The sequence below is a fragment of the Pan paniscus genome, chromosome 9 (assembly GCF_029289425.2).
Source record: "Pan paniscus chromosome 9, NHGRI_mPanPan1-v2.0_pri, whole genome shotgun sequence".
Taxonomy (NCBI): Eukaryota; Metazoa; Chordata; class Mammalia; order Primates; family Hominidae; genus Pan; species Pan paniscus.
In genome coordinates this window covers 108,866,381-108,892,867 of record NC_073258.2, presented here as the reverse complement: position 1 = coordinate 108,892,867, position 26,487 = coordinate 108,866,381, and the positions used below count along the sequence as shown (strand labels likewise).

General features: G+C 42.8%; 1 protein-coding gene across 2 annotated transcripts; it reads right to left on the bottom strand.

Annotated features, from left to right (window-relative positions):
* On the bottom strand, window positions 1–26,487 carry ACAT1 (acetyl-CoA acetyltransferase 1). 2 transcript variants are annotated; one of them, XM_055094797.2, is made up of 13 exons: window positions 25,979–26,110; window positions 19,662–19,755; window positions 15,683–15,730; window positions 13,707–13,824; window positions 13,329–13,424; window positions 12,412–12,512; window positions 8,595–8,738; window positions 7,419–7,569; window positions 5,932–6,027; window positions 5,078–5,191; window positions 3,563–3,627; window positions 1,240–1,397; window positions 1–329 (listed from the first exon to the last, which is right to left on the bottom strand). In XM_055094797.2, exons 5-13 carry the CDS (start codon window positions 13,390–13,392, stop codon window positions 209–211), a joined length of 1,014 nt encoding a protein of 337 aa, XP_054950772.2. In that variant the 5' UTR covers window positions 13,393–13,424; window positions 13,707–13,824; window positions 15,683–15,730; window positions 19,662–19,755; window positions 25,979–26,110; the 3' UTR covers window positions 1–208. The 2 variants fall into 2 exon arrangements, with proteins under 2 accessions (XP_054950772.2, XP_003828394.3); XM_003828346.5 differs by lacking the exon at window positions 19,662–19,755 and having other exon boundaries at window positions 25,979–26,487.

The following is a 26,487-nucleotide window of genomic DNA, read 5'->3' as shown; positions in this document are numbered from 1 at the left end:
TTCAAGGTTACCAAGAAAAAAGCAGAAGAAATTTATTTTTAATTTCAAAATGTTTTGGGATTTCATCATTTTGATTTTTAAAAGTTAACATAGAAAATAATAAAAAATGAAACAGCTTATCTGAATATAAGCTGACCCACAGTAGTCACACTGATTACAGCAGGCCTTCTGGTCACATAGGGTTGTCTCCTTAAATAGCAGAGGTTGTCTACAGCTTCTGAATTAGCATGGCAGAAGCACCTCCTCCTCCATTGCAAATACTGGCAAGACCGTATTCTCCTTGCTTCAAGGCATGAGTCAAATGACCAACAATCCTGGCTCCAGACATCCTAAAATTAAGAAAGCATTTACTTCTTTAATGAAGTACAGAATTTATGACTAACCAAAATGTTTCTATTCCAATTTAACTTCTTGAAAACCTTACTAGCCACTACTACTTGCTGAATTAACTACTACTATTCTAAAACTAAAACTTGGAGGACTTGTTTCAGGAAGGGTCACAGATCTTAGATCTTTTTTTGAGATGGAGTCTCGCTCTGTCGCCAGGCTGGAGTGCAATGGCGGAATCTCAGCTCACTGCAACATCCACCTCCTGGGTTCAAGCGATTCTCCTGCCTCAGCCTCCCAAGTAGCTGGGACTACAGGCGTGCACCACCACACCCAGCTAATTTTCGTATTTTTAGTAGAGACAGGGTTTCGCCATGTTGGCCAGGATGGCCTCGATCTCTTGACCTCGTGATCTGTTCACCTCAGCCTCCCAAAGTGCTAGGATTACAGGCGTGAGCCACCGTGCCTGGCCAGGTCACAGATCTTTTAAAAGTACAGAACAGTATAATGGATAGAAGAGTAGAGTATAATGGAAGAGGGATGTGGGATAAACTACATATTGGGTGACTGACAGGTGCACTGAAATCAGCCCCCACCACTATAAATTCATCCATGTAACCAAAACCCACAGTACCCTAAAGCTAATGAAATAAATAGGAAGGAGAAAAAGGGGGTAAAAAGTCTAAATGTACACTTTTTCTTCTTCAGCATAAAACATTATTAGGTTTCAAATAACAGATGTGACAGGTCTCTGTTCAGTATTGGATACCATCTATCAGAAATGGTTTTTGCCTTATGAAAGATGGGTAGGAAGGAAAACTTAAGAGCAATAGGAATTATGAAGCAGTTTTAAGTTTAGCTAGAAACACAAAGGCAGCTCTTAACCTAGATATAGTTATTATTTTTACCTACCCAATTGGATGTCCCAGAGAAACAGCTCCTCCATTGATATTCACTTTTTGGGGATCAATCTCCAACATTTTAATGTTTGCTAGTACAACCAGACTAAAGGCTTCATTTACTTCCCACATTGCAATATCTTCTTTTTTCAATCCCACATCTTTAAGAACCTTAAATTTTTTAAAAGACAGATGATGTTCAAATAATTAGCAATCACAACTTACTGTCATCATTTCCTTGAAATACTACAGTTTGACATAAGTTATTTAAATATGGAAGTTCTTGGTTTCAGATGGAAGGATCTCTATTTTCAGATTTTTTTTTTTTTTCCAACAGTCTTGCTCTGTCTCCCAGGCTGGAGTGTAATGGCGCCATCTTGGCTCACTATAACCTCTGCCTCCCAGGTTCAAGCAGTTCTCCTGTCTCAGCCTCCTGAGTAGCTGGGATTACAGATGCCCACTACCATGCCCAGCTAATTTTTTTGTATTTTTAGTAGAGACAGGGTTTCACCATGTTTGGCCAGGCTGGTCTCAAACTCCTGACCTCAGGTGATCTGCTCACTTCAGCCTCCCGAAGTGCTGGGATTACAGGCGTGAGCCACCGCACCCGGCCCATTTTGAGATTTTTAGTTGCTCATCCTATTCCATTATATCAAAGAATTTTGTTTGCATTATGTCTGTTTTGACATAGGGGACAGAAAATTTGATTTTCTTTCCACAGATATTTGAAAAGGTACATTTTCTATTTAGGGGCACATAATGCTTTATATATTCTTAAGCTCTGTTTTACTGATTGTGTGTTGCTTGGTTCTGTATTCTTTTTTGTTGTTGATTTGTTTTGAGACAGGGTCTTGCTCTGTCACCCAGGCTGAAGTGGAATGGCACAGTCATGGCCCACTGCAGCCTTGACCTCCCAGGCTCAAGCGATCTGCCTGCCTCGGCCTCCCAAAGCACTGGGATTACAGGCGAGTGCCACTACACCCAGCCATTTCTATGTTCTTGACTGTTAATGAAAGAGGTATATTAGTTTCTAATATTAGTGATATTAATGCATCCCCTGCAGTTTCTGCTTTATAAATGTTACTGTAGGGTTATCTGGGCCACAGATATTTACATCTGTTGCAGTTTCATTGTAAGTCATTTATTTAAAATCTTACACTATATGATCTGTTTTGTTTTGGTAGTTCCTCAGCTATGCAGGAAGGTGTATTTGTGCCAGTGATTATCCCTATGCTAATACTTTTTAAAACATTACTAGTGAGTGCCCTAAAACATTACTAGTGAGTGCCCTTTTTCTTTACAGAAGAAATTTGATTGTTGTGAGCGATAATAAAATTAACATGGAACTCTTCCTCCATCTTCCTCTCTTCTACTAGTGGACTAAGGGTAGCTTTCTAGCCTATACAGCTCAAACAGCTTCCACTGTTCCAACAACACAAAACAAAATATGGTACCCATATATAGCTATGTCTGTAGCTCTCAGAAGTTATTCTACCTTCAGAATCCAGAATCGTTTATTACCCTTGCTTTCCAACGTGATGTTACTCACTTTCAGAAGCTGCGTGTTCCTTTCATTTTCTGAGATCTGCTAGCTCTGAGCAGATCATCACTCCACTGGCCCCTTGTTTCTGATCTTCTCTATTCTTGTTTCCTACTGATTCTGCAGTTTTTTTTCATTGCGGGGGTTGGGGGCAGTGGGGAGAATCTGATTTTACTAAAATTCTGCAATTTTTTTAATCTGGGTGCTTACAGAAGTTTACTGTCAGGGTGAGGCCCTCTGAAAAGGAAATATTTACTTAAGATTTCTAAGAACCCTGAACCCCTAAAACTTTCTTTTCCTGTGACTGCTTAGCAATTTCCCACTGAGACTTGGATAGCCCTTACTGACAATTTGGAATATGTAGGTTTTCTGTCTCTAGTTTTACTATTTACTCTGAAGACCTGCTGCCAGCTGTTCCCTTTCAGAATGGAGTCCTCTCCTGGGGAGTGACTAGTTGCTTTCCATTCTAGATCTGGAACCATCAAGCAGCATTCCCTCCCCTTTGTGGTTACCACACCAGGTTTGTGAGTTCTGTATGATACTTACAAGTAATTCAGATGTGTAGTTTTACCTGTTCTACTGAAGATGTAGTTTGTGAGCTGTTCTTTATTTTTTTTGTTTGTTTGTTTGTTATCCTTGTTGCTCTTACTCTTTTCAGGAGAAGACATGGGAAGATGTGAAACCAAGCTATCTCTCTGCTTTGGCAGATAACATTTAAAATCTTAAAAACTGCAACCTTGGTATAAGCAAACCAGAAGCTAGCATAATGGAGTATCGTCCCTCACTTTGTTCTCACCATAGATGCAGCATATACAGGAGCAATTGGAAAATCAATAGGTTCTACAGCAGCGTCAGCAAATGCTGTTTAAAAAAAGGGGGGGGGGTGTTAAAATCTTTTTTTTTTTACTGTATAGAATATGCACAAGCCAAGTTTAGCCCATTAAATGCACATTTCCTAACCCCTTTAATATATGTAAATATATGTCTTCCTTTTCTAGGATTCTACACTTTATAAAATTACTCCAGTAATCTAAGACACTGATTTTCATTGGGAGGGAGTTTGGGGGTATTTGCCTCTAGGAACATTGGCACCACCTAGAGATGTTTTTGGTTGTCAGAATAGTTCAGATGCCACTGGGTAAAGACTAAGGATTCTGCTAAACATTTAAAATGCATAGAACAGTCCCTACAACAAAGAATTACTTAGTGCAAAAGTCAATAGTGCTGAGGTTAAGAAACCATGATCTAAGCTAAGAAAAAAAATGAAGTTATAAGGCTTTTTATAAAGTAACAAAATAGCATCTGTTAAGTCCTTAGGAAGAAGGCAAGACAGATTTCTGCAGCTAAAAATCGGCTTAAGGACATTGAGAACTTGCCCAAGGCCACAGAGTTAATAAATACTAAAACACCACACATGTAAATTTTGTATTTCTGGACTCCTAATCCCATATTCTTTTTTTCCTACATAGCTGCCTCTGTAGGAAAATGCATGTACTTTATTTTCTGCTATTTATCATACAGGACAGGAAGTTTTTTAAAGCTTAATTTAAAAAAAAAAAAAAAAGAAAAAGAGACAAGATCTTGCTCTGTTGCCTAGGCTGGAGTGCAGTGGTGCTGCAGCTTTGACATCTTGGGCTCAAATGATCGTCAGCCTTAGCCTCCTACGTAACTGGGACTACAGGCATGCTACCACACCTGGCTAATTTTTTTCTTTCAGAGGTGGGGTCTCACTGTGTTGCCCAGGCTGGTCTCAAACTCCAGGCCTCAAGCAATCCTGCCTTATCCTCCCAAAATGCTGGGGTTACAGGCGTGAACCACTGTGCCCAGCCCTTAAAGCTTAATCTTATATAAAGTATAATGAAAATATTAAAGGAGCTTCTATCTCAATTGAAATATGTATCAATTAAATTCTGCCACAAGTACAACCTATAGATAGTAATACTTAATATTGGAGTTGGCTTTATCTAACAAGTAAACTCAATTTCATGAAGAGCTTATAGATGTTTAGAAACCTTATTTTTTTTTAAGACAGGGTCTCGCTCTGTCACCCAGGCTGGAGTGCAGTGGTACAATCTCAGTTCACTGCAACCTCAAACTCCTGGGCTCAAGGCATCCTCCCACCTCAGCTTCCCGAGTAGATGGTAGTACAGGCACATGCCACCATGCTCAGCTAATTTTTTAACTTTTTGTAGAGACGAAGTCTCACTATATTGCCCAGGCTGATTTCGAACTCCGGGGCTCAAGCAATCCTCCCACCTCAACCTCCGAAAGTGCTGGGATTACAGGTGTGAGCCACCTCGCCTGGCCTTACCTACTATTCTTGCCAGTGGTGTAACATTGAGCCTCTTTGCTGCATCTGCCGTCATGAGAACCAGAGCAGCTGCTCCATCATTCAGTGTACTGGCATTGGCAGCTGTTACTGTGCCTGAAAGCAAAAATGAGGTTGAAGTCAAAACATTCCTTCACAATAAATGTATTTGGTTCAATTTAACAAATACCTATTGCCTGGGCTGCTAAATGTTTAAAGAAATTACAAATATGGGTGGAGACAATTCCTGCCCTCAGGAAACATGTACACAGCTAACTGCAAGACAATGTAAGAATGCCTTTTTGTGTACATAAAACAGTTTTCTCAAAGATCAGAAACATGCATGATGGCACTGGATAAATGCTCGTCTACAACTCTTGAAAGACAGGGACCAGTTAATATTTTTGTCTCCAGGGTCTAACTTTCCTTATTCAATATATAGCAGGTACTCACTACATACTTTTCAAATCAGATATTTATTCTTATCTAGAATCACCTGGAGTTAAATATAAATGAATGTTAAAAACTACCAAACCACTTTAAATAGGAGAATGTTATTATGGTATATAAATTATATCAATAAATCTGTTTTTTTCAATGCCAGTGAAGACCCTATCATAGACTGCTACATATGAAAAACTGAATTCTATAGTCATGTTATACATATCTTCCCTGGGATTTATATATTGAAGGTATAAACTACCAAAACAATTTTACATGAGCCTGATATACTGAAAATGTTAAATAACATCTAGATGTTTTCTAGAATTACTTTTTTAAAATCCTTAGGCAATTCTAAGAATTAGATATGGTATACTGGCTCAATTTTTTCTTATGCTTCATTTCTTAACACTAACCATTTTCTTTCTGGAAAACTGTCTTCAGCTTTGGAACTTTGCTAAAATCAACACGTTTATATTCTTCATCTTCTTTCACCACTACATCTGGTTGACCTAAAATAAAAATATTTTAAGTAAAATCGCTCAAAACAAGTAGTCATTCCGCAAGCAACTGTTGTACAAGATGCCTAGTAGTCTGTGCCTCCCTTTGTATCCCTGCTTCACTTAAACCATCCCAAGTAAACACTCATCTAGAATCTGTTAACTATAACCTCTATTATGTTACCATCTTAAAAAGAGAAACTTACAAAGTAGCTTCACAATTTTTTTTTTTTTTTTTTTTTTTTGAGGCAGGGTTTCCCTCTCTTGCTTAGGCTGGCATGATCACAGTTTACCTCATCCTCTCCAGGCCCATGTGATCCTCCCACCTCAGCCTCCCAAGTAGCTGGGACTACAGGTGTGAGCCACCACAGCCAGCTAATTTTGTTTGTTTGAAATGGTCTTGCACAGTCTCCCAATAGAGTGCAATGCTACAAACCTAGCTCACTGCAGCCTCGGACTCCTGGGCTCAATTGATCCTCCTGCCTTGGATTCCCTAGTAGCTGGGACTACAGGCGTGTGCTGCTATACCCAGCTAATTTTTAATTTTTTTGTGTGGAGGCCAAGTCTCACTTCGTTGCCCAGGCTGGTCTCAAACTCCTGGGCTCAAGCAATCCTCCCACCTCGGCCTCCCAAAGTGTTGGGATTACAGGTGTGAGCCACTGCACCCAGCCACAAAATTTAAATCTTCTACACCTCCACATCCCCTTTTCTTCCTCAACTCCCTTCTATGATCACAGACCCCACTCTCCTGACCCCAGATGCAGCTATCTGACCTACACTAGATAAGCTCTAGTATTCTGTCATCTAGAGCACAGTAATCACTCCTGGAATAGAATTGTAACCTAAAGCAAGTTAATGAGTCTTCATTGTGGATTTATTCTGCTGGAACTGGTGAGAAAGTCTCTCCTTTTTGAGAACCCTATATATGTGACCCTAGAGGTAGAGGCAGCAACTTTAGAAAGGCTGAGAGAATAAAGCACAAAAGCCTGCAGGTGTGAGAAGCCAAGAGAGCATGTCTTAGTAGTAGTGAACACCCAGTTCCAATCCCCGAAGTTCCCAGAGCTGAATGGTTGCTACTGTTCATCCTTCAGTTCTTGGAGGCACTCCCGGTAACCTTCTAGTAAATCCCTTTTCAATTTAAAATACCGTATTGACTGTCACTTACAGGAAAAAGTTCTAATAAATTTCTCAAATTTAAAGTAATACTCAGGGATCTTATAAATGCATTGAAATCTGACATTAAGTTGGGTAGATTTATGTTCTCTCTGAACTGGCAACTCTTCACTTTTTATTAACCATAAGCAATTGAAATGAACCAAGATAATGTCCTAATTTAAAACTTAAGCATAAAACATTCAGCAACATGAAAAGTCTATTCATCCTTTTTGGAACATTATCTCTACCTTTTACTGTAACTGTGACAGGAATAACTTCATTTCCAAATTTCCCAGCTTCCCATGCTGCTTTACTTCTGGTATAAGAATTAATAGCATAAGCGTCCTGTTCATTTCGTGCAATATTCAGCTTCTTTGCTGTATTCTCAGCACAGCTGCCCTGATAAAAAGTTGAAATATTTTAAAGTTAACTTTGCATAATTTAGAAAATATCTATTAACTTTGCCTAACTTATAGTGTTTAGTAGTTAACGTTTCTTAAAATACATTTCTTAGGCCGGAGGTGGTGGCTCATGCCTGTAATCCCAGCACTTTGGGGGGCCAAGGCAGGCAGATCATGAGGTCAGGAGATCAAGACCATCCTGGCCAACATGGTGAAACCCCGTCTCTACTAAAAATTAGCCGGGCATGGGGGCACGTGCCTGTAGTCCCAGCTACTCGGGAGCCTGAGGCAGGAGAATTGCTTGAGCCCAGGAGGCGGAGGCTGCAGTGAGCTAAGACTGTGCCACTGCACTCCAGCCTGGGCAACAGAGCGAGACACCATTTCAAAAAAATAATAATAACATACATATATATATACACACACATATATGTTTCTTTCTATACCAGGTCACTTTTCACTCATGTCTTTTTTTGAGATGGAGTTTGACTCTTGTCACCCAGGCTGGAGTGCAGTGGTGCAATCTTGGCTCAATGCAACCTCCACCTCCCGGGTTCAAGCAATTCTCCTGCCTCAGCCTCCTGAGTAGCTGGGATTACAGACACCACCACCACGCCTGGCTAATTTTTTTGTATTTTTAATAGAGACAGGGTCTCACCACATTGGCCAAGCTGGTCTCAAACTCCTGACCCCAGGTGATCCACCTGCCTCGGCCTCCCAAAGTGCTGGGATTACAGGCCAGAGCCACCGCACCCGGCCACTCATGTCTTATCTTCACATACTTGAATTAGCCAAGCAGTTGCCAGCTAAGCGTCAGAAATTACCCTATTTAAATGTGGGAAAATTTCTTTAATGACTGAGCCATGCCGATGCAATAGGCATACAAAAATATTCTCCAAAAGTACATGGCTAAAATCAACATTTATAGAGCCCATCTTTCAGTTCAGTTTGTAAAGTACATAGAGTAAGAAAAATCAAACAGTATTGGACATTAGATAGCATTTATCCACTAAAAATCACATTTACCATATGAATTTTATTGTAGACATCAGTTAGCCCGTCTTTTACAATCAAATCTTCAAGCTTTACCCCACCATATGGTGTTGATCCTCTGTTCATTACATATGGAACATTGGACATGCTCTCCATCCCACCTGCCACCATCACATCCTGCGCAGAAACACCAGGAAAACCCAATGTTAATTCAAATATTTTGCAAACCCATGACACCCTTTATACAGCTACCACCAGACAAGTATTCTACATGCATTTATTAAACATTTGTTACACAGTGAATATAGGAAGTACCCTCGTTACCACTTCACCCTGATGAAAAGAAATGGTGTTAAATAATATAATGAGAAGTAAGTTGGCTGGGTGCAGTGGCTCACACCTGTAATCCCAGCACTTTAGGAGGCTGAGGCAGGTGGATCACTTGAGGTCAGGAGTTCTGGATCCGCCTGGCCAACATGGTGAAACCCCGTCTCTACTAAAAATACAAAAATTAGCTGGGTGTGGTGGTGGACACTTGTAATCCCAGCTACTCGGGAGGCCAAGGCAGGAGGATTGCTTGAACCTGGGAGGCGGAGGTTGCTGTGAGCTGAGATTGTGCCACTGCACTTCAGCCTGGGGGACAGAGCAAGACTCCTCAAAAGAAAAAAAAAAAAGTAGAGGCGAAGATTGCAGTGAGCTGAGATCGTGCCACTGCACTCCAGCCTGGGCGACAGAGCAAGACTCTGTCTCAAAAGAAGTTCACAACCAGACATTAATAAGAATACCAGAAGTCTGGCTGGGCACGGTGGCTCACCCCTGTAATCCCAGCACTCTGGGAGGCCAAAGCGGGCTGATCACGAGGTCAGGAAATCGAGACCATCCTGGCTAACAGTGAAACCCCATCTCTACTAAAAATACAAAAAATTAGCCGGGTTTGGTGGCACACGCCTGTAGTCCCAGCTACTCGGGAGGCTGAGGCAAGAGAATGGCGTGAACCTGGGAGGCAGAGCTTGCAGTGAGCCAAGATCGCGCCACTGCACTCCAGCCTGGGTGACAAAGCAAGACTCTGTCTTAAAAAAAAAAATACCAGAAATCTTTCATGTAAAACCATCTTCTGAAATTCTTAAATTTTCTTTTAGACAGGGTCTCGCTGTTGCCCGGGCTGGAGTGCAGTGGCATGATCTCAGCTCACTGCAATCTCTGCCTTTTGGGCTCAAGTGATCCTCCCACCTCAGCCTCCCAAGTAGCTGGTACTACAGGCATGCACCGTCACACCCAGCTAATTTTTACATAAGATTTTTAGTAGAGATGGGGTTTCGCTATATCACCCAGGCCGGTCTCAAACTCCCAGACTCAAGCGATCCGCCCACCTCAGCCTCCCAAAGTGCTCGGATTACAGGTGTGAGCCACCATGACTGGCCTGAAATTCTTACCTTCTAACCCTTCATTTCATTCATGCTGCTAAAAATTTAATGTGCTCTAGAAGATTAGAAGTAATCTCAGTTCATGAAAATAATCATACTTCCTTGACTGAGATCCTCATCATCTCTTCCTGGACAGCTGAAATAATTTTCCACTTGATCTTCTGACATGCAGCCTTTCCACCAAAGCATCATCAACACTCATCTGACTCATTTTGGCTAGAATGTAAGTCTGATCGTTTCACACCTTAGATAACTCAGCATAATATATAAAGCCTTTACAGTATCCCTTCTCTCCCCTTTTTCAGTCTCAGCCTAACCTATACCTCAGGTCACATGGAACTAGTTAAAGCTCTCCAGAGACACCATGCACATTTCACACACATACCTCTGCACTTTCCCCATCCACCAACATGTAAAACACCTACATTTCTCTTAAAACTAATCAGAACACTACTTCATGTCTGCCTTGACCATTTATTTCTATCCTTTCTTGAAACAGTTTCTCCTACTTTGTGTTCCCCAATTACTATGCAATGCTTTTAATATTATTATATGTTTATATGTCAAGTCTTCCCACTAGACTATGCTCCTTTGAGGCCAGACACCCTGTCATATTTTTACATCCTTGGCAACTGGCATATAGAAGTTTAATAAATATTAATCAACTTGTTATTACTTTACAAATCAACAAAAAAAATCACTTGCATTATAAGGGCTAGTTAAAAACAGTTTAACATAAAACATTAATGTAAACATAAAGCCAATAATATCTTCTTACAGTCTTTAATCAGGCATACAGACAAGCAAGCTCTATACCAAAGAAACATAAATATTTTGCCTATTCCGAAACAGAGAAATTCTTAACCAGTTCTCATCTAAGTTTTATTCACTTGTACTTTTTACTGGGGGTGATGGCAATAATAAGTGACAGAAAATAAGGTATCAATTCTTCATTATAAAGTAAAACTGACTGTTTTCCAAGGTCATAAATATTCAAAACAAAGCACTTCCAAGAATGCCTGTAAGTCACTGTATATATCCACAAATGAATAAAATAATATTAAATGAAAGTATTTCAATATAGTACAAATGGCATTTGCTAGAGAACCACAACACATCAATTAAGACAAAACTTTCCATGACAAACAGTTCTGAAACTAAATCTAGTGACCGTTTTTCACCCACGAGTTTGACAAGGGTTTGGTACCACCCAGTGGTGGTGCAGATCCAGACAAGTCACACAATTTTTGGAAAGTATAACTGGTACAACTTTTATGGAAAGCATTTGCAAATACCAAAATGTTCAAATCCTGACTCAGCATTTCTTTTAGGCATTTTCCAACAGAGACCTGCACCTGTACAGATTTTTTTAAATGTTTTGTTCACCACTCTATTTCCAATGACTGTCACATGGCAGATGCTCAGCCCTGTAACTCTGTGGCTGTCTCAGACACACTGAAAAAAATCTTCATCTGAAAAATGAAGGGCTCAGATCTGAGAGAATCTTGGTTCTTCTGTGTGTCCAGGTCTCACCTCCTGACATGACAGCATATTTTTGCTAAGGAGCCTGTCTCTTGCTTGATCTCAAGTAAAGACAAGATATAGATCAGCAAGGCTAATTAGAAAGCCTGTAGAACTTAACTGAGTCCAGGCATTGTAGAAACTACAAATTAGTCATCAAGCCTGGGCTCAAGCAATGATTTGATTCCCAGGGTTAAGCACCGTGTTCTCCTTTATAATGAAAACCTGTCTTATTCTGGCAAATACAGTATTTATGAATTTTTAGTCACCCAGCCTCAGAGAAAGACCCAAATGCCTTGACTAAAAACAATTTTTTTATTTTTTTGAGAGTCTTGCTCTGTCTCCCAGGTTGGAGTGCAGTGGTACAATCTCAGCTCACTGCAACCTCTGCCTCCCAGATGCAAGTGACTCTTGTGCCTCAGCTTCCTGAGTAGCTGGAATTACAGGCACCTGCCACCACGCCCAGCTAATTTTTGTATTTTTAGTAGAGACGGGGTTTCACCATGTGATCTGCCCCCAGCCTCAGCCTCCCAAAGTGCTGGGATTATAGGAGTGAGCCACTGTGCCTGGCCCTAAAAACAACTTTGTAACACAAGACACTTAGGGTTTTTTTTTTTTTCCAAAGAGCAGAGTCTCGCTTGCTATGTTGCCTACGCTGGTCTCAAACTCCTGGGATCCTCCTGCCTCGACCTTCCAAAGTGCTTACAGACATGATACCCAGCCTACGCTATCATTTTGACCGTACTTCAAATGGACTTAGCAATCCAGACACTCTTGAGCATGTGAGAAAACACACTAACTTATGAGAAAGAATCTCATTTCTAAAATATGAATATGCCTAGATTTTTGTCTTTTAGCCCTAGGTATTATTCTGATTAATAAATGGAAAGGACGGTGTTTCTTACCTGATGTCCACACATAAGACTTTGAGAGGCCATCATGATGGCTTTCATTCCTGAAGCACAAACTTTGTTTATGGTGGTGCATGGAGTAGAAATAGGTAAGCCTAAAACCAATATAAGTCACTTTTGAAAAACAGATACTCAAACACAACTGCAGAACTTAATAGAGCATGTTACTATAAACTGCAACATTTCTTCTGCCAATATAACTACAAATTATATCATGCATTTAATATTTCATTTAAGCTTAAATAACCTTCATTTTGCCATTTTATACTTTTTTTTTTTTTTTTTTTTTTTGAGACGGAGTCTCACTCTGTCCCCCAAGCTGGAGTGCAGTGGCGCGATCTCAGCTCACTGCAAGCTCCACCTCCTGGGTTCACGCCATTCTCCTGCCTCAGCCTCCGGAGTAGCTGGGACTACAGGTGCTCGCCACCACGCCCAACTAATTTTTTGTATTTTTAGTAGAGACAGGGTTTCACTGTGTTAGCCAGGATGGTCTCAATCTCCTGGCCTCGTGATCCACCTGCGTCGGCCTCCCAAAGTGCTGGGATTACAGGCGTGAGCTACCACGCCCAGCCTTTTTTTTTTTTTTCTTTCAGACAGAATCTCACTCTGTCGCCCAGGTTGGAGTGCAATGGTGCAATCTTGGCTCACTGCAACCTCCACCTCCTGGGTTCAAGCGATTCTCCTGCCTCAGCCTCCCAAGTAGCTGGGATTAGTGCACCACCACACCTGGCTAATTTTTGTATTTTTAGTAGAGACGGGGTTTCACCATGTTGGCCAGGATGGTCTCCATCTCTTGACCTCGTGATCCGCCTGCCTCGGCCTCCCAAAGTGCTGGGATTACAGGCATGAGCCACCACACCCGGCCCCTTTTACACATTTTAAGTATAAAAGCAAAAAAGTCTTCCAGGTACCTGCACCCAATACTGCCTGCCTTGTAGGAGCTTGTCCTTCACCTCCTTGTAGAACATTACCCATGTATGCTTCTTTCACTTCTTCTTTTGGAATCCCTTTATTAAAAAAAAAAAGTCAAAAAGGCATTTAATTCAATTTAATAATCAGTGATTACCTAATAAGGTAGGTGACATTACACAATAGGAATGGTTTCTTTTTTTTTGTCAGTTTTGAGTTTCAATCTAAACTGTATAGTACAAAGACTTCTTTACAAGGGAAAGCAGAAATGTAGGCATTAAGTTATTTCTAAGTGTTACATACATAGTTAATGCAAAATAAATATCTTTTCCATGGAATCTTTTTGCTCCCTTAACACAAAAAGCCAAGTAACTACTGACCTGCCTTTTCAATGGCTCCCTGAATTGCAATGGAACCAAGCTTAGTGGCTGGCAGCAAGGAAAGGCTGCCTAAAAAAGATCCAATGGGTGTTCTTGTAGCACTTACTATGACCACTTCCTGGCAAGACACAAGATGGTAAAAATTATAGGTATTTTACCCAAATCGTATTTCATTAAATAAACATAAATATATTATCAAAAAAAAAACACTTCTATGAATGAGTCATCAAAAATTAATCTCAATAGTTGAACAGCTGTCAAGATAATCAGTTCAATGCTAGTGCTTTATGATTTAAGACCTTATAGAAACCAACTCTAAAACAGATGTAGATCCTTCCCAGTTCTCTACAGGAGGTTTGAGGACAGAAGCTTAAGTTTCCTTTCTATTCCTCAGTCAAAATTCAAGAAATGGTCACTGTACCTTGTTTTTTTGTTTGTTTTTGTATTTTTGTTTTTGAGACAGGGTCTTGCTCAGCTGCCCAGGCTGGAATGCAGTGGCACAATCATAGCTCATTGCAGCTCAAACTCCTCAGCTCAAGCAATCCTTCTGCCTCAGCCTACCAAAGTGCTAGGATTAAGGGTACGAGCCACCACACTCAGCCACTTTACTCTTGTTAACTGCATAATAAACAACTCTAAGAGGGTCCCTTACTGAAAGGAACTCTGGCTAGGAATCAAGACCTGTATCCTAGGTGGGGCAATACCACTTAACTAGGACAGAGCCAGAGCCAGAATTTCTTTTTTTATATGTAATTTGAGATGGAGTCTCACTGTGTCACCCAGGCTGGAGTGCAGTGGTGTGATCTTGGCTGACTGCAACCTCTGCCTCCCGGGTTCAAGTGATTCTCCTGCCTCAGCCTCCTGAGTAGTTGGGATTACAGGCATCTGCAACCACACCCGGCTAATTTTTGTATTTTTAATAGAGATGGGGTTTTGCCATGTTGGCCAGGCTGGTCTTGAACTCCTAACCTCAAGTGATCCACGCACTTTGGCCTCCCAAAGTGCTGGGATCATAGGCATGAACCACTGTGCCCAGCCAGAGCCATAATTTCTTTTTTCTTTTTTTTTTTTTTTTTTGAGATGGAGTTTTGCTCTGTTGCCCAGGCTAGAGTGCAGGCACGTGATCTCAACTCACTGCAAGCTCCGCCTCCTGGATTCAAGCCATTCTCCTGCCTCAGCCTCCCGAGTAGATGGGACTACAGGTGCCCGCCACCATGCCCACCTAATTTTTTGTATTTTTAGTGGAGATGGGGTTTCAGCGTGTTAGCCAGGATGGTCTCGATCTCCTGACCTCGTGATCCACCTGCCTCGGCCTCCCAAAGTGCTGGGATTACAGGCGTGAGCCACCGCACCCGGCCCAGAGCCGTAATTTCTTAAACAGTAAGACAATAATATGAACATTAAGCAAAAGAAGATAAAAGCTCTCTTGAATACTATAAAACAGCACTGTGACAGTTCTCTCCTTACACTTGTCTTCCACAATCTCCTATTAAGTTTAGAGATAAATAACAGAATAGTTGCTTAGATTTTGATAGAAGATCTTAACTAAGTCACTTTAGTGACCCTTACAAAACAAAGAGAGACTCCTCAGAAGGTCCTAGGAGATGCTGTAATGGCCCTCCTTGTCTAATTCCCAACTGGTCCACTCCCTCTCTTCTAGGATCTTCTATACAGTCTCTGCTTGTACCACACACAGTACAATGGGAGTCCCTGTGAGTAAAAGAAGAACACTGCCCAGTTCTAGAGGGAATGTTGTTTTGTAGCAGACTATAAGGAAGCAACAAACATTGGCAGAGACTAACTGACAAGTTTTTCTATTATAGTCATCTACTTTAACTGAATATTTGAATAGTTAGCTATTCCTGTTACATAATCCTGCTTTGACTTTCACATGTACCCAAATCATAAGTATATGCATTTTTATTGACATTTCCTTTAAATTCTGGAAATTTTAAAGCACAATTGAAATTACTTACCTTCAAAGTGGGTTTTGATACATAACTCCGTTCCACATATCTTATTTCCTGTAATATAAATATTTATAATGTTATAATGTAAAAAATATTAAACTATATCATTTTATGTTTCTCAGTGATAAGGTTATAGTGGTTTCTTCCTGCATCCTTATGCTTTTATTTCCAAGTTTTTTGTGGTCAGAATATATCACTTTTAACAATTAGAAAAAAATGACTGCTTTATAATAAACTTTTCTGATTAACTATTCATTGGAAATGTATGTTTTAACTCCTAAGTTTACTATCTTAAAATTTCTAAGTCTTGGCCAGGCGTGGTGGCTCATGCCTGTAATCCTAGCATTTTGGGAGGCCAAGGCGGACGGATCACCTGAGGTCAGGAGTTCAAGACCAGCCTGGACAACATGGTGAGACCCAGTTTCTACTAAAAATACAAAAGTTAGCCCAGCATTGTGGCACATGCCTGTAATCCCAGCTACTTCAGAGGCTGAGGCAGGAGAATAGCTTGAACCCAGGAGGCGGAGGTTGCAGTGAGCCAAGATTCTGGGACTACACTCCAGCCTTGGCAACAAAGCAAGACTGTCTCAAAAAAAAAAAAAAAAAAAATTCCAAGTCTTTCTTAAATATAGCTTTCTAAAATGTAGTTTTGAGTTAAAGCTAGGTTCTAAATTATTTAGTCTTAGAATCTAACAAGATATTTTCATTTTTTAAGATTGTTTTCAAGTAAAACTTGCTGTTTCTCCCTATCCACTTCCAACAATTGTCTTTGATTTATATGAGGCAAACACATCTCATATAAATATGACCTATAATAGCAGATAAATTATTTCTTAGGAAAGAGTAAACATCTTGCCCCTACTACTTCTCAGTTCTTTCCACACTTCTTAGGAACAAATGTCAACAGTAGGCCGGGCAAGTGGCTCACGCCTATAATCCCAACACTTTGGAAGGCTGCGGTGGGCACATCACTTGAGGTCAGGAGTTAGAGATCAGCCTGGCCAACTTGGCGAAAAAACCCCGTCTCTACTAAAAATACAAAAATTAGCCAGGCGTGGTAGCGGGCGCCTGTAATCCCAGCCACTCAGGAGGCTGAGGCAGAAGAATTGCTTGAACCCAGGAGGCGGAGGTTGCAGTGAGCCAAGATCACACCACTGCACTCCAGCCTGGGAGACAAGAGTGAAACTCCATAATAAATAGATTAATTAATTAATTCTGACAACGCAGGACACAATTCAGAGACCTACTGATCTGAAATTAGACTATCAGTAGCTGGGCGAAGTGGCTCATGCCTGTAATCCCAGCACTTTGGAGGCCGAGGCGGGTGGATGATGAGGACAGGAGTTCAAGACCAGCCTGACCAACATGGTCAAACCCCGTCTCTACTAGAAATATAAAAGTTAGCTGGGTGTGGTGGTCCATGCATGTAAGCCCAGCTACTCGGGAGTCTGAGGCAGGAGAATCACTTGAACCTGGGAGGTAGAGCTTGCAGTGAGCCAAGATCACGCCACTGTACTCCAGCCTGGGCGACAGAGCGAGTCTCAAAAAATGATAATAAATTTAAAAAATAATAATTTAAAAACTTACAAAAAAAAAAAGTTCCTACTTGTAGTAAACATGCCGGTCACTGCCTCTCCAAACACATGTCTTTCTCAAAGGGCAACTCTAAGTACTTACAAGGTCACTCCCCTGCCTCTGGCCAGAGCTGATGGGATCAAGAATGGAATGGACTCACCCAAGCTAGGACCCGGAGAGACTGGGTCAGTTGGATGACAGTGGGGACTGGGACTGAAAAGTCAAAAGGGGCTGGAGCTGACCAGCCAATGCCACAGAAAAGCAGCGGTTAGAACAAAGAGAAAAGCCATGAATACGCTGAGAAGCAAAACAATGCAACATATATACTCAGAGACAGGAGAAATAGACCATGGCACACCACAAGAGGCAAAAGATGGCTTTGGTTAGTGATTTTCTAGCTTGGGTTCTGGCAGGGTCAGTTGCACTTTATTTTGTTTAAAAATTTTCATATATAAAAATAAAAAATAAACCAGAACTCCTGGACTCAAGCAATCCTCCTGCCTCAGCCTCCCAAGTATCTGCGACTACAGGCACACATCCCTGTACCCAGCCAGCTGCACTTTATGTCCTATCCTTGGATGTCCTAGTGCTTGCCCATTGTATCTCTTCAAAAAGTCCCCTTTCTGAAGACTCCTTAAAGAACTAAAACTAGAACTACCATTTGATCCAGCAATTCCACTACTGGGTATCTACCCAGAGGAAAAGAAGTCATTATACGAAGGCCATGCACAGTGGCTTATGCCTTTAATCCCAGCACTTTAGGAGGCTGAGGTGGGCGGATAATGAGGTCGGGAGTTCAAGACCAGCCTGGCCAACATGGTGAAACCCCAACTCTACTAAAAATACAAAAATTAGCTGGACTTGGTGGCACATGTCTGTAATCCCAGCTACTCGGGAAGCTGAAGCAGGAGAATCGCTTGAACCCAGGAGGCAGAGGTTGCAGTGAGCCAAGATCACGCCATTGCATTCCAGCCTGGACGACAGAGCAAGACTCCATCTCAAAAAAAAAAAAAGTCATTACACGAAAAAGACACTTGCACACGCATGTTCATAGCAGCACAATTTGCAATTGCAAAAATATGGAACCAGCCCAAATGCCCATCAATCAACAAGTGGATAAAGCAAATGTGGTATATATACCATGGAATACTACTCAGCCATAACAAGGAATGAAATAATGGCACTCACTGCAACCTGGATGGAATTGGAGACTATTATTCTAAGTGAAGTAACTCAGGAATGGAAACACCAAACAGCATATGTTCTCACTCATAAGTGGGAGCTGCGCTATGAGGACACAAAGGCATAAGAATGATACAGTGGACTTTGGGGACTCAGGGGAAAGGCGGGGGGTGGGGGTGAGGAATAAAAGACTACACATTGGTTTACAGTGTATACTGCTCGGGTGATGGGTGCACCAAAATATCAGATATCACCACTAAAGAACTTATTCATATAATCCAACACCACCTGTTCCCAAAAGCCTATTGAAATAAAAATTAAATTTTAAAAGTCCCCTTTCTACTTAGCTAGTTTGTTCCTTGTTTACTAAGCCACTTCTCTTCTTTCAAGCTTCTGGTCCAGTTTAATGGAATCTTCCCTGGTTCTCTCCACTTTACTCTGGATCCCATTTCCAGTTGCCTTTTCAAAGATGGCACAGTTATCCCTTCCTTCTCCTCTACATCATTCACCCCTTTTACTTCTGGATAATTCCATAAGCATACAAACAGGCTCTGATTCCCCCCACCTAAAAAACAAAGTAAAAACAAATAAATGTCTCTTGACCCACATTCCCGAGCTTTCACCTCATTTCTTTTTGAAAAAAGGCTGGAGTGCAGTGGTGCGATCTGAGCTCACTGCAACCTCTGCCTCCCAGGTTCCAGCAATTCTCCTGCCTCAGCCTCCCCAGTACCTGGGACTACAGGCATGCGCCACCACGCCCGGCTAATTTTTGTATTTTTAGTAGAGACAGGGTTTCACCACGTTGGCCAGGCTGATCTTGAACTCCTGACCTCAGGTGATCCACCTGCCTCGGCCTCCCAAAGTGCTGGGATTACAGGCATGAGCCACTGCACATGGCCTCACCTTACTTTAGTTCTCTTTGGCAAGAAAGGTTCTCCAGGTTACCTACAATGTCTATTTGCTTGTCCTCACCTCCTCTTTACAGTTCAACCCACTCAGGTCAGGATTTTATTTCTGCCAGTTTACCACTGTTGGTTCTGAGCAACATCAGCAATGTCTGTGTAGCAAAATCCAACTCGCTATAATTGTCTCACTTAACCTTTTAACACATCAGCAAGACTGGGCTCACCTTTCTTTGAGAAATATGCTGAGCAGTTAAGAGCCTGGGCTTACCAGCTCAGTATTCTTTGTTTGTTTGTTTTGTAGAGACAGAGTCTCACTATCTTACCAAGCTGGTCTCAAACTCCTGGGCTCAAGCGATCCTCCTGCGTTGGCCTTCCAAAGTGCTGGGATTACAGGCGTGAGCCACTGTGCCCTGCAAGCTGAGTATTTTTGAGCAAGTTACTTAGACACACTTACCTTGGTTTTCTTAAATACCCTCCACAGGCTGTTATGAGAATAAAATGAGGTAATATGTATAATCCACTGCAGAAACCCTTCCTTGTCTTGGCTTCCATTACAAACGTGGACTCCTTCCTACCTCATTAGTCATATTTACCTCAGTCTCCTTTACTATCTCATCTTCCCCTTCCAACCTCCAAGTGCTGAATGTCCCAGGGCTATGTTCCAGGGCTCTTTTAATTTAACTTCACTATATCCTTAGTTATATCCAGTCCCATGGCTTTAAAAAGCATTTATGAGGCCGGGCACAGTGGCTCACACATGTAATCCCAGCACTTTGGGAGGCCAAGGCAGGCGGATCACGAGGTCGGGAGATAGAGACCATCCTGGCTAACACGGTGAAACCCCATATCTACTAAAAATACAAAAACAAAATTAGCCAGGCGTGGTGGCGGGCACCTGTAGTCCTAGCTATTTGGGAGGCTGAGGTGGGAGAATGGTGTGAACCCGGGAAGTGGAGCTTGCAGTAAGCCAAGATCACGCCACTGCACTCCAGCCTGGGTGACAGAATGAGACTCTGTCTCAAAAAAAAAAAAAAAAAAAAAAAGGCTTCTATGTGCTGATGATTTTCCAAATTTCTATCTCCAACCCTGACCTTTCAATTGACCACCAGACTCACACCCAAGCACCAACCTGACAGCTGCAGGTGAATGTCCAAATCATAGCTCTCAATTTCCAACCCTAGAAAACCTGTTTGTGGCCAGGTGCAGTGCCTCACCCCTGTAATCCCAGCAGTTTGGGAGGCCGAGGGGGGCGGATCACGAGGTCAGAAGTTCCAGACCAGCCTGGCCAACATGCCAAAACCCCGTCTCTACCAAAAATACAAAAAAATAAAAATAAAATAAAATAAAAAAATAACAGGGCATGGTGGCATGCGCCTGTAATCCCAGCTACTCCAGAGGCTAAGACAAGAGAACTGCTTAAACCCGGGAGGTGGAGGTTGCAGTGAGCTGAGATTGCGCCATTGCACTCCAGCCTGGGTGACAGAGCAAGACTCCATCTCAAAAAAAAAAAAAAAAAGAAAAGAAAACCTGTTTGTTGCTGGTATTCTCAGGTGCTCAAGCCAAAATCACCCTTCATCCTTCCCTTTATTGCAATCCCTAAAATCCAGATACTGTGAACAGCGTCCAAAACATAACTAAATTCGTCCACTCTGCCTCATGTCTACTGCTGCCACCTAGTCCAAGCCACCATCTCTTGTTCCTATTAATGGCCTTCTACCTAGTTCCCTGCCTCCCCTGACACCTCTCTACAGTCTCTCCAGCTTTGAAAAATGTAAATCAGATCATATCACTCTACTGCTTAAAATAATTTAACGGCTTTTCATTGCTCTTGGAATTATATACAAATTCCTTACCTCATCCTCCAAGGCCCTGCATGATCTGGCTCTAGGTTTTCTCTCCAAATTTACATCACTCTTGCTCTGTGCCAGCCACTGGCATCTCTTTGTTCTAAACCCTATCCCGATACCTCAAGGTCTCTGCAGTGTGCCTCTGCCAGTAATAGTCTCCTCAGGCCGGGCCTAGTGGCTCACGCCTATAATCCCAGCCCTTTGGGAGGCCGAGGCAGGTGGATCACTTGAGATTAGAAGTTTGAGACCAGCCTGGCCAACATGGTGAAACCCCGTGTCTACTAAAAATACAAAAATTAGCCAGGTGTGGGGGTGGGCACCTGTAGTCCCAGCTACTTGGGAGGTTGAGGTGGGAGAATCGCTTGAATCCAGGAGGCAGAAGTTTCAGTGAGCCGAGATCGCGCCGCTGCCCTCTAGCCTGTGCAACAGAGTGTGATCCTGTCTCCAAAAAAATCAAAAACAAAACAAAACAAAAAGTCTTCCCAGCTCTCCATGGCTGGCTCATTTTTATTCTTCATGTCTTTTCTTTTCTTTTTTTTTTAGACGGAGTCTCGCTTTGTCACCCAGGCTGGAGTGCAGTGGCGCGATCTCGGCTCACTGCAAGCTCCGCCTCCCGGGTTCACGCCATTCTCCTGCCTCAGCCTCCCAGGTAGCTGGGACTACAAGCGCCCGCCACCACGCCTGGCTAATTTTCTGCATTTTTATAGAGACAGGGTTTCACCTTGTTAGCCAGGATAGTCTCGATCTCCTGACCTGGTGATCTGCCCGCCTCAGCCTCCCAAAGTGCTGGGATTACAGGCGTGAGCCACCACACCCAGCCTATTCTTCATGTCTTTTCTAATGACACATTCCCAGAGTGGTCCACCCTAACTACTCTATTTAAAGTTACCCTCTACTTTTTCCTCTCTTTTATATGAATATCTTTATTTCCTTCAAAGCACCTCTTACACTGTAAGTATGTGGTTCACATCTTTGTTTTATTATCCACCCCTCCAACATAATACAGGCTTCCTGATGGCGGGATGGTGTCTCTTGCTCACTGTTACATCCCTATGACTTAGCACAGTGCCTAGCGCTCCTTAAATATCAGAAACGAATGACAAAATTATAGTATGGTCAGGACACTGAACCATATAGTGTATAATAATACATGCTGAATGAACACAACCCATTAAGTTTTACCTACATAACACAATTATCTTTCAGGGAGGGCTCAGCCATGCCAGGCAGAGGTCAGCACTCCTATCTCAGCTTCCACAACGCCCGTGCACATTCTAATTGTTCCAGAATATATAATTTTGTAACCCTCAGGTGGCTTTTCTCCTCACTAGACTGTGAATTCCAAGAAGAGACTGATTTTATTTATTTCCTATCCCAGTGATGGCAGCAGACACAAAACAAATATTTGAAGACAGTCTGAAAGTTACCAATAACTCAGAGAAACAAAATTTCAGCTACAGTAAATGTTATGAAACCAGCAAAATTGATCATGAACTAGAGAGTAACTGACGGCCTACTTTACATGGGAGAGTCAAAAAAGGCCTTCTAGCAATGTTAATGGAGCTGAGAAATGAATGTTAAAGAGTCATCCTTGGAAAGATCCAGGAAAAGAACATTTGAGGCATCAGGAACACGTAGGACTAAGGCCACGAATTAGGAACAAAATTGGCACACATACTAAGTATAGAAAGAAGGGTCCTGTGGCAAAAGCAGAGTGAGCACGGCAGCAGCTGAGGCCACAGAACTAAGTAGGGCCCAGCAGATCATAAGGGTCTAGATTCTGGCCTATGGGCAATGACAAGCCACTGAAAGCTTTTATGTTATAAAAAGACCACTCTGGCTGCGGGGTAGAGAACTGAGTGTACTAGGGTAAGATTAGAAAAAGGGAAGGGGGCCGGGTGTGGTGGCTCACACCTGTAATCACTTTAGGAGGCTGTGGTGGGCAGATCATCAGAGGTGGATCACCTGGTGAGCTGGTCAGGAGTTCGAGCCCATCCTGACCAACATGGTGAAAGCCCGTCTCTACTAAAAATACAAAAAGTAGCGGGTGTGGTGGCACATGCCTGTAATCCCAGCTACTCAGGAGGCTGAGGCAGGAGAACTGCTTGAACCCGGGAGGCCAAGGTTGCAGTGAGCCAAGATCGTGCCACTGCACTCCAGCCTGGGCAACAAGAGCGAAACTTGATCTCAAAAAATAAAAAAGAAAGAAATTAGCAACAGGAAGGAAGTAGCATACAGGCTGTTAGGTCAAAGGGAAGAAGCAAGGTTACCAAAGCCAAGGGGTCAGGATCCCAGCAGAAGCGGGAACCACAAGAGAGACAGACACTGCCAGATACAGACAGACAGACAAATTATTCTGGCTTCTCCCTTCCTCCTATCTTCCAATCTTCCACCGGTGCCTTCCAGTGGCTACACCCAGCCAGAAGCCAGCTGATATTGGTCAGCCTACAGTAATGCAGACAGAATAGGGGAGGGAAGATAAATGAATCTGGGAGCAAATAGGCCCAAGACTGGCACAATACAGGAATTTTTTTTTAAGTCTGAGTATTAAAAGAAGCTGAATAAAACTGGATCAAAACACAAAACAGTTTCAAGGAGGGAGTGGTCAATAGTGTCAAATATAGGATAAAGGTCAAGAAGAAAAAACTTGGGCTGAGCACAATGGCTCACACCTGTAATCCCAGCACTTTGGGAGGACAGGAGTTCAAGACCAGCCTGGCCAACAGAACCAGACCCCGTGTCTACAAAAACCAAAATTAAAATAGATTTAAAAAAATAATTAAAAAACAAAGAAAAAGGAAATCACTGTATTTTTCAGCTTCAGTGGCAAAGAAATTTAACTGCAGAGAGTTAAGGAGAAATGGATGCAGAATACATGGGAGGTAATGAGTAAAGACCACTCCTTTGACCAGAGAGAGAAAAGTGATTAGAGCTAGAAAGGCAATGCGCTCCAATAAAGTCCATAAAGATTTCTTGACCATAAAAGAGACCTGGTAAGCAAAGGGAAAAGAGCCAATGTAATGAGAGGTCAAATTCCATTCTACAAAATAGCACAGAAAACTGGAAATCCTGTTTATGGTTCAGTAAATGACCATTTAATTCAAGTGTCCAATACAACTGCTTCCTAGAGTTCAGTAATATGAATGTCACATATCATACATTACAGCATGTACAGGCTTATTTTTTTCATGAGGAGTATTTGTGTTTCATTGTAAGATCTTTTTTTTTAAGACGGAGTCTCACTCTGTTGCCCAGGCTGGAGTGCAGTGGCATGATCTCAGCTCACTGCAACCTTCCCCTCCTCCCGGGTTCAAGCGATTCTCCTGCCTCAGCCTCCCAAGTAGCTGGGATTACAGGCGCCTGCCACCACACCCAGCTAATTTTTTTTTTTTTTTTTTTGTATTTTTAATAGAGGTGGGGCTTCACCACGTTGGCCAGGCTGGTCTTGAACTCTTGACCTCAAATGATCTACCCACCCCGGCCTCCCAAAGTGCTGGGATTACTGGCATAAGCCACCTCAACCAGCCTGATTGTAAGATCTTAATTAAACCATAAATTAAGAAGGTTCTGAACTTTTTTTTTTTACATCTCTAGAGTACCTAGTTCACCTATGTCACCTAGTCAATACTGACTGAAACCCAAGATAACCTAATTACTTTCTTGTGATTTCTCCACTCATCCCATGAGACTAACAAATAGGCTAAAAACTCATCTTCCCTGAAAACCTACGCCTTTTGACTTTTCTATTATCTCAGTCACCCAGGATCAATTTTAGACTCTTTCTTTTCCCTTGGCTTCGCACCCTCACTCCCTAATTGTCAAGTCCTAGACTGGTTCTTTCACAATCTCTTGCAGAGCTCCTACCGCCAGCACCCTTGTGCAAGTAATGTTATTCTACGCCCAGACGTAAGAACTAGAGTGACCTACCATTGCAACAAAAACAAACATATCACCAATCCCTACTTAACTAGGGTCAAGTCCATACTCTCACAACATAACTGGATCTCCAAGCTTATTGCCCCCATCGACCTAGAAAACTCAAGCTTCACCAACCACACCCTGAAGGTCTCTACCTATTCCTGAGGCTTTGCCTGACAATCTGTGGTGCGTACTCCCTTGCTTACGCATGTGGAGAATAAATTCTTTGAGACTCTGCCCCTGCTGTGTTCCCTAAACACAACGGTCAGAAGAGCGACAGCCCTTGGAACGCCCTCAGTATGTGAGCTTTGCTCATATGTCAAGTATAATTTATTGTATTATCTGAGTAGTCATTTGTTTTCCCTGATAAATTTCAGGCTGCTCCAAAAAACATCTGCTATGATCACATGGTGCCCTCTCCCCTTGTATGCCCAATGATTATCTATTGTATTAAAAAAGAAAAGGAACCTCTCCTGACAATAACGCACACAAATATGTTTTAAAGAAAATCTCGGGAGCAGCTGCACAGGCCTGCAAAGAGACTCTCCCCGATCCCACCGCTCAGGCCGGGCCAGCGCCAATCCTAGCGGTCCTGCCCGCCCAGACACGTGCCCTTGTTTGACACACCAGTAACGCTCATTAAGATGATTACGCCGAGACCTTGGAAGTAGAAACGCGCTGTAAAAATACGCGAGTCCCTGGGTGTTATCGGAGCACTTAGGCGGTTTTTGGACCAGACCCCGTCGCGTGACTGTCCTGGGGCCTAAGCCGCGCGCCCGAGCCGCGGGAGCCACAACGGCCGCGGGCTGGAAGCTTCCGAGTCGGGGACTCCTCGCATCCCGGGTCTGAGTGCTGTGGGGACGAACCCCGCTCACCTGCACCAGCCTCCGGAGCAGGGGGCTGCGGCTGCGGGCGCCGCTGCGCAGAAGTGCCGCCAGCACAGCCATGGTCGCAGAGGGCTGACTATCGGCTCCACAGGCGTAGACTAGAGGCCTCCTCCCCAACCCCGCACCCCTAGCGGCCCGGCGCGGGCACCGCCCATCCCGCCTCCTCCAATAGTCGCCTCTCAGTCGGCGGCGATTGGCCGGCAGCCAAGGGCGGGGCGGAGCCTGGCGCTGGGACACCGCAGCCTGGGCGAGGAAAGGTTGACGAGTGAAGGACGTGGATGGAGACGCTGGCGCTGGGGTCAACGAGCACCTGACACGCCGCTGGTTCCCGTGTCCACCAAGTCTAACTTGCCGGGGCCGGTGGTTTATGTGTAATCCGAGCTTTTTCGATTTACTGAGCATGTTTCCCTTAGGCCTACCCAGCACAAACTCATGAAAATATTTTAGGATTTTTTTTTTTTTTTGACAGGGTCTCACTCTGTCACCCAGGCTGGAGT

Bases quoted from the DNA above. Each gene is read 5' to 3' on its own strand.
- ACAT1 (XM_003828346.5), bottom strand. From the start codon at position 26,392: ATGCTCAGTAAATCGAAAAAGCTCGGATTACACATAAACCACCGGCCC. The intron at 12,513-13,328 runs GTACCTGGAAGA...TATTGGTTTTAG, and splicing joins GCAGGCAGTATTGGGTGCAG to GCTTACCTATTTCTACTCCA. The intron at 3,628-5,077 runs GTAAGGCCAGGC...TTTTTTAAACAG, and splicing joins ACCACTGGCAAGAATAGTAG to CATTTGCTGACGCTGCTGTA.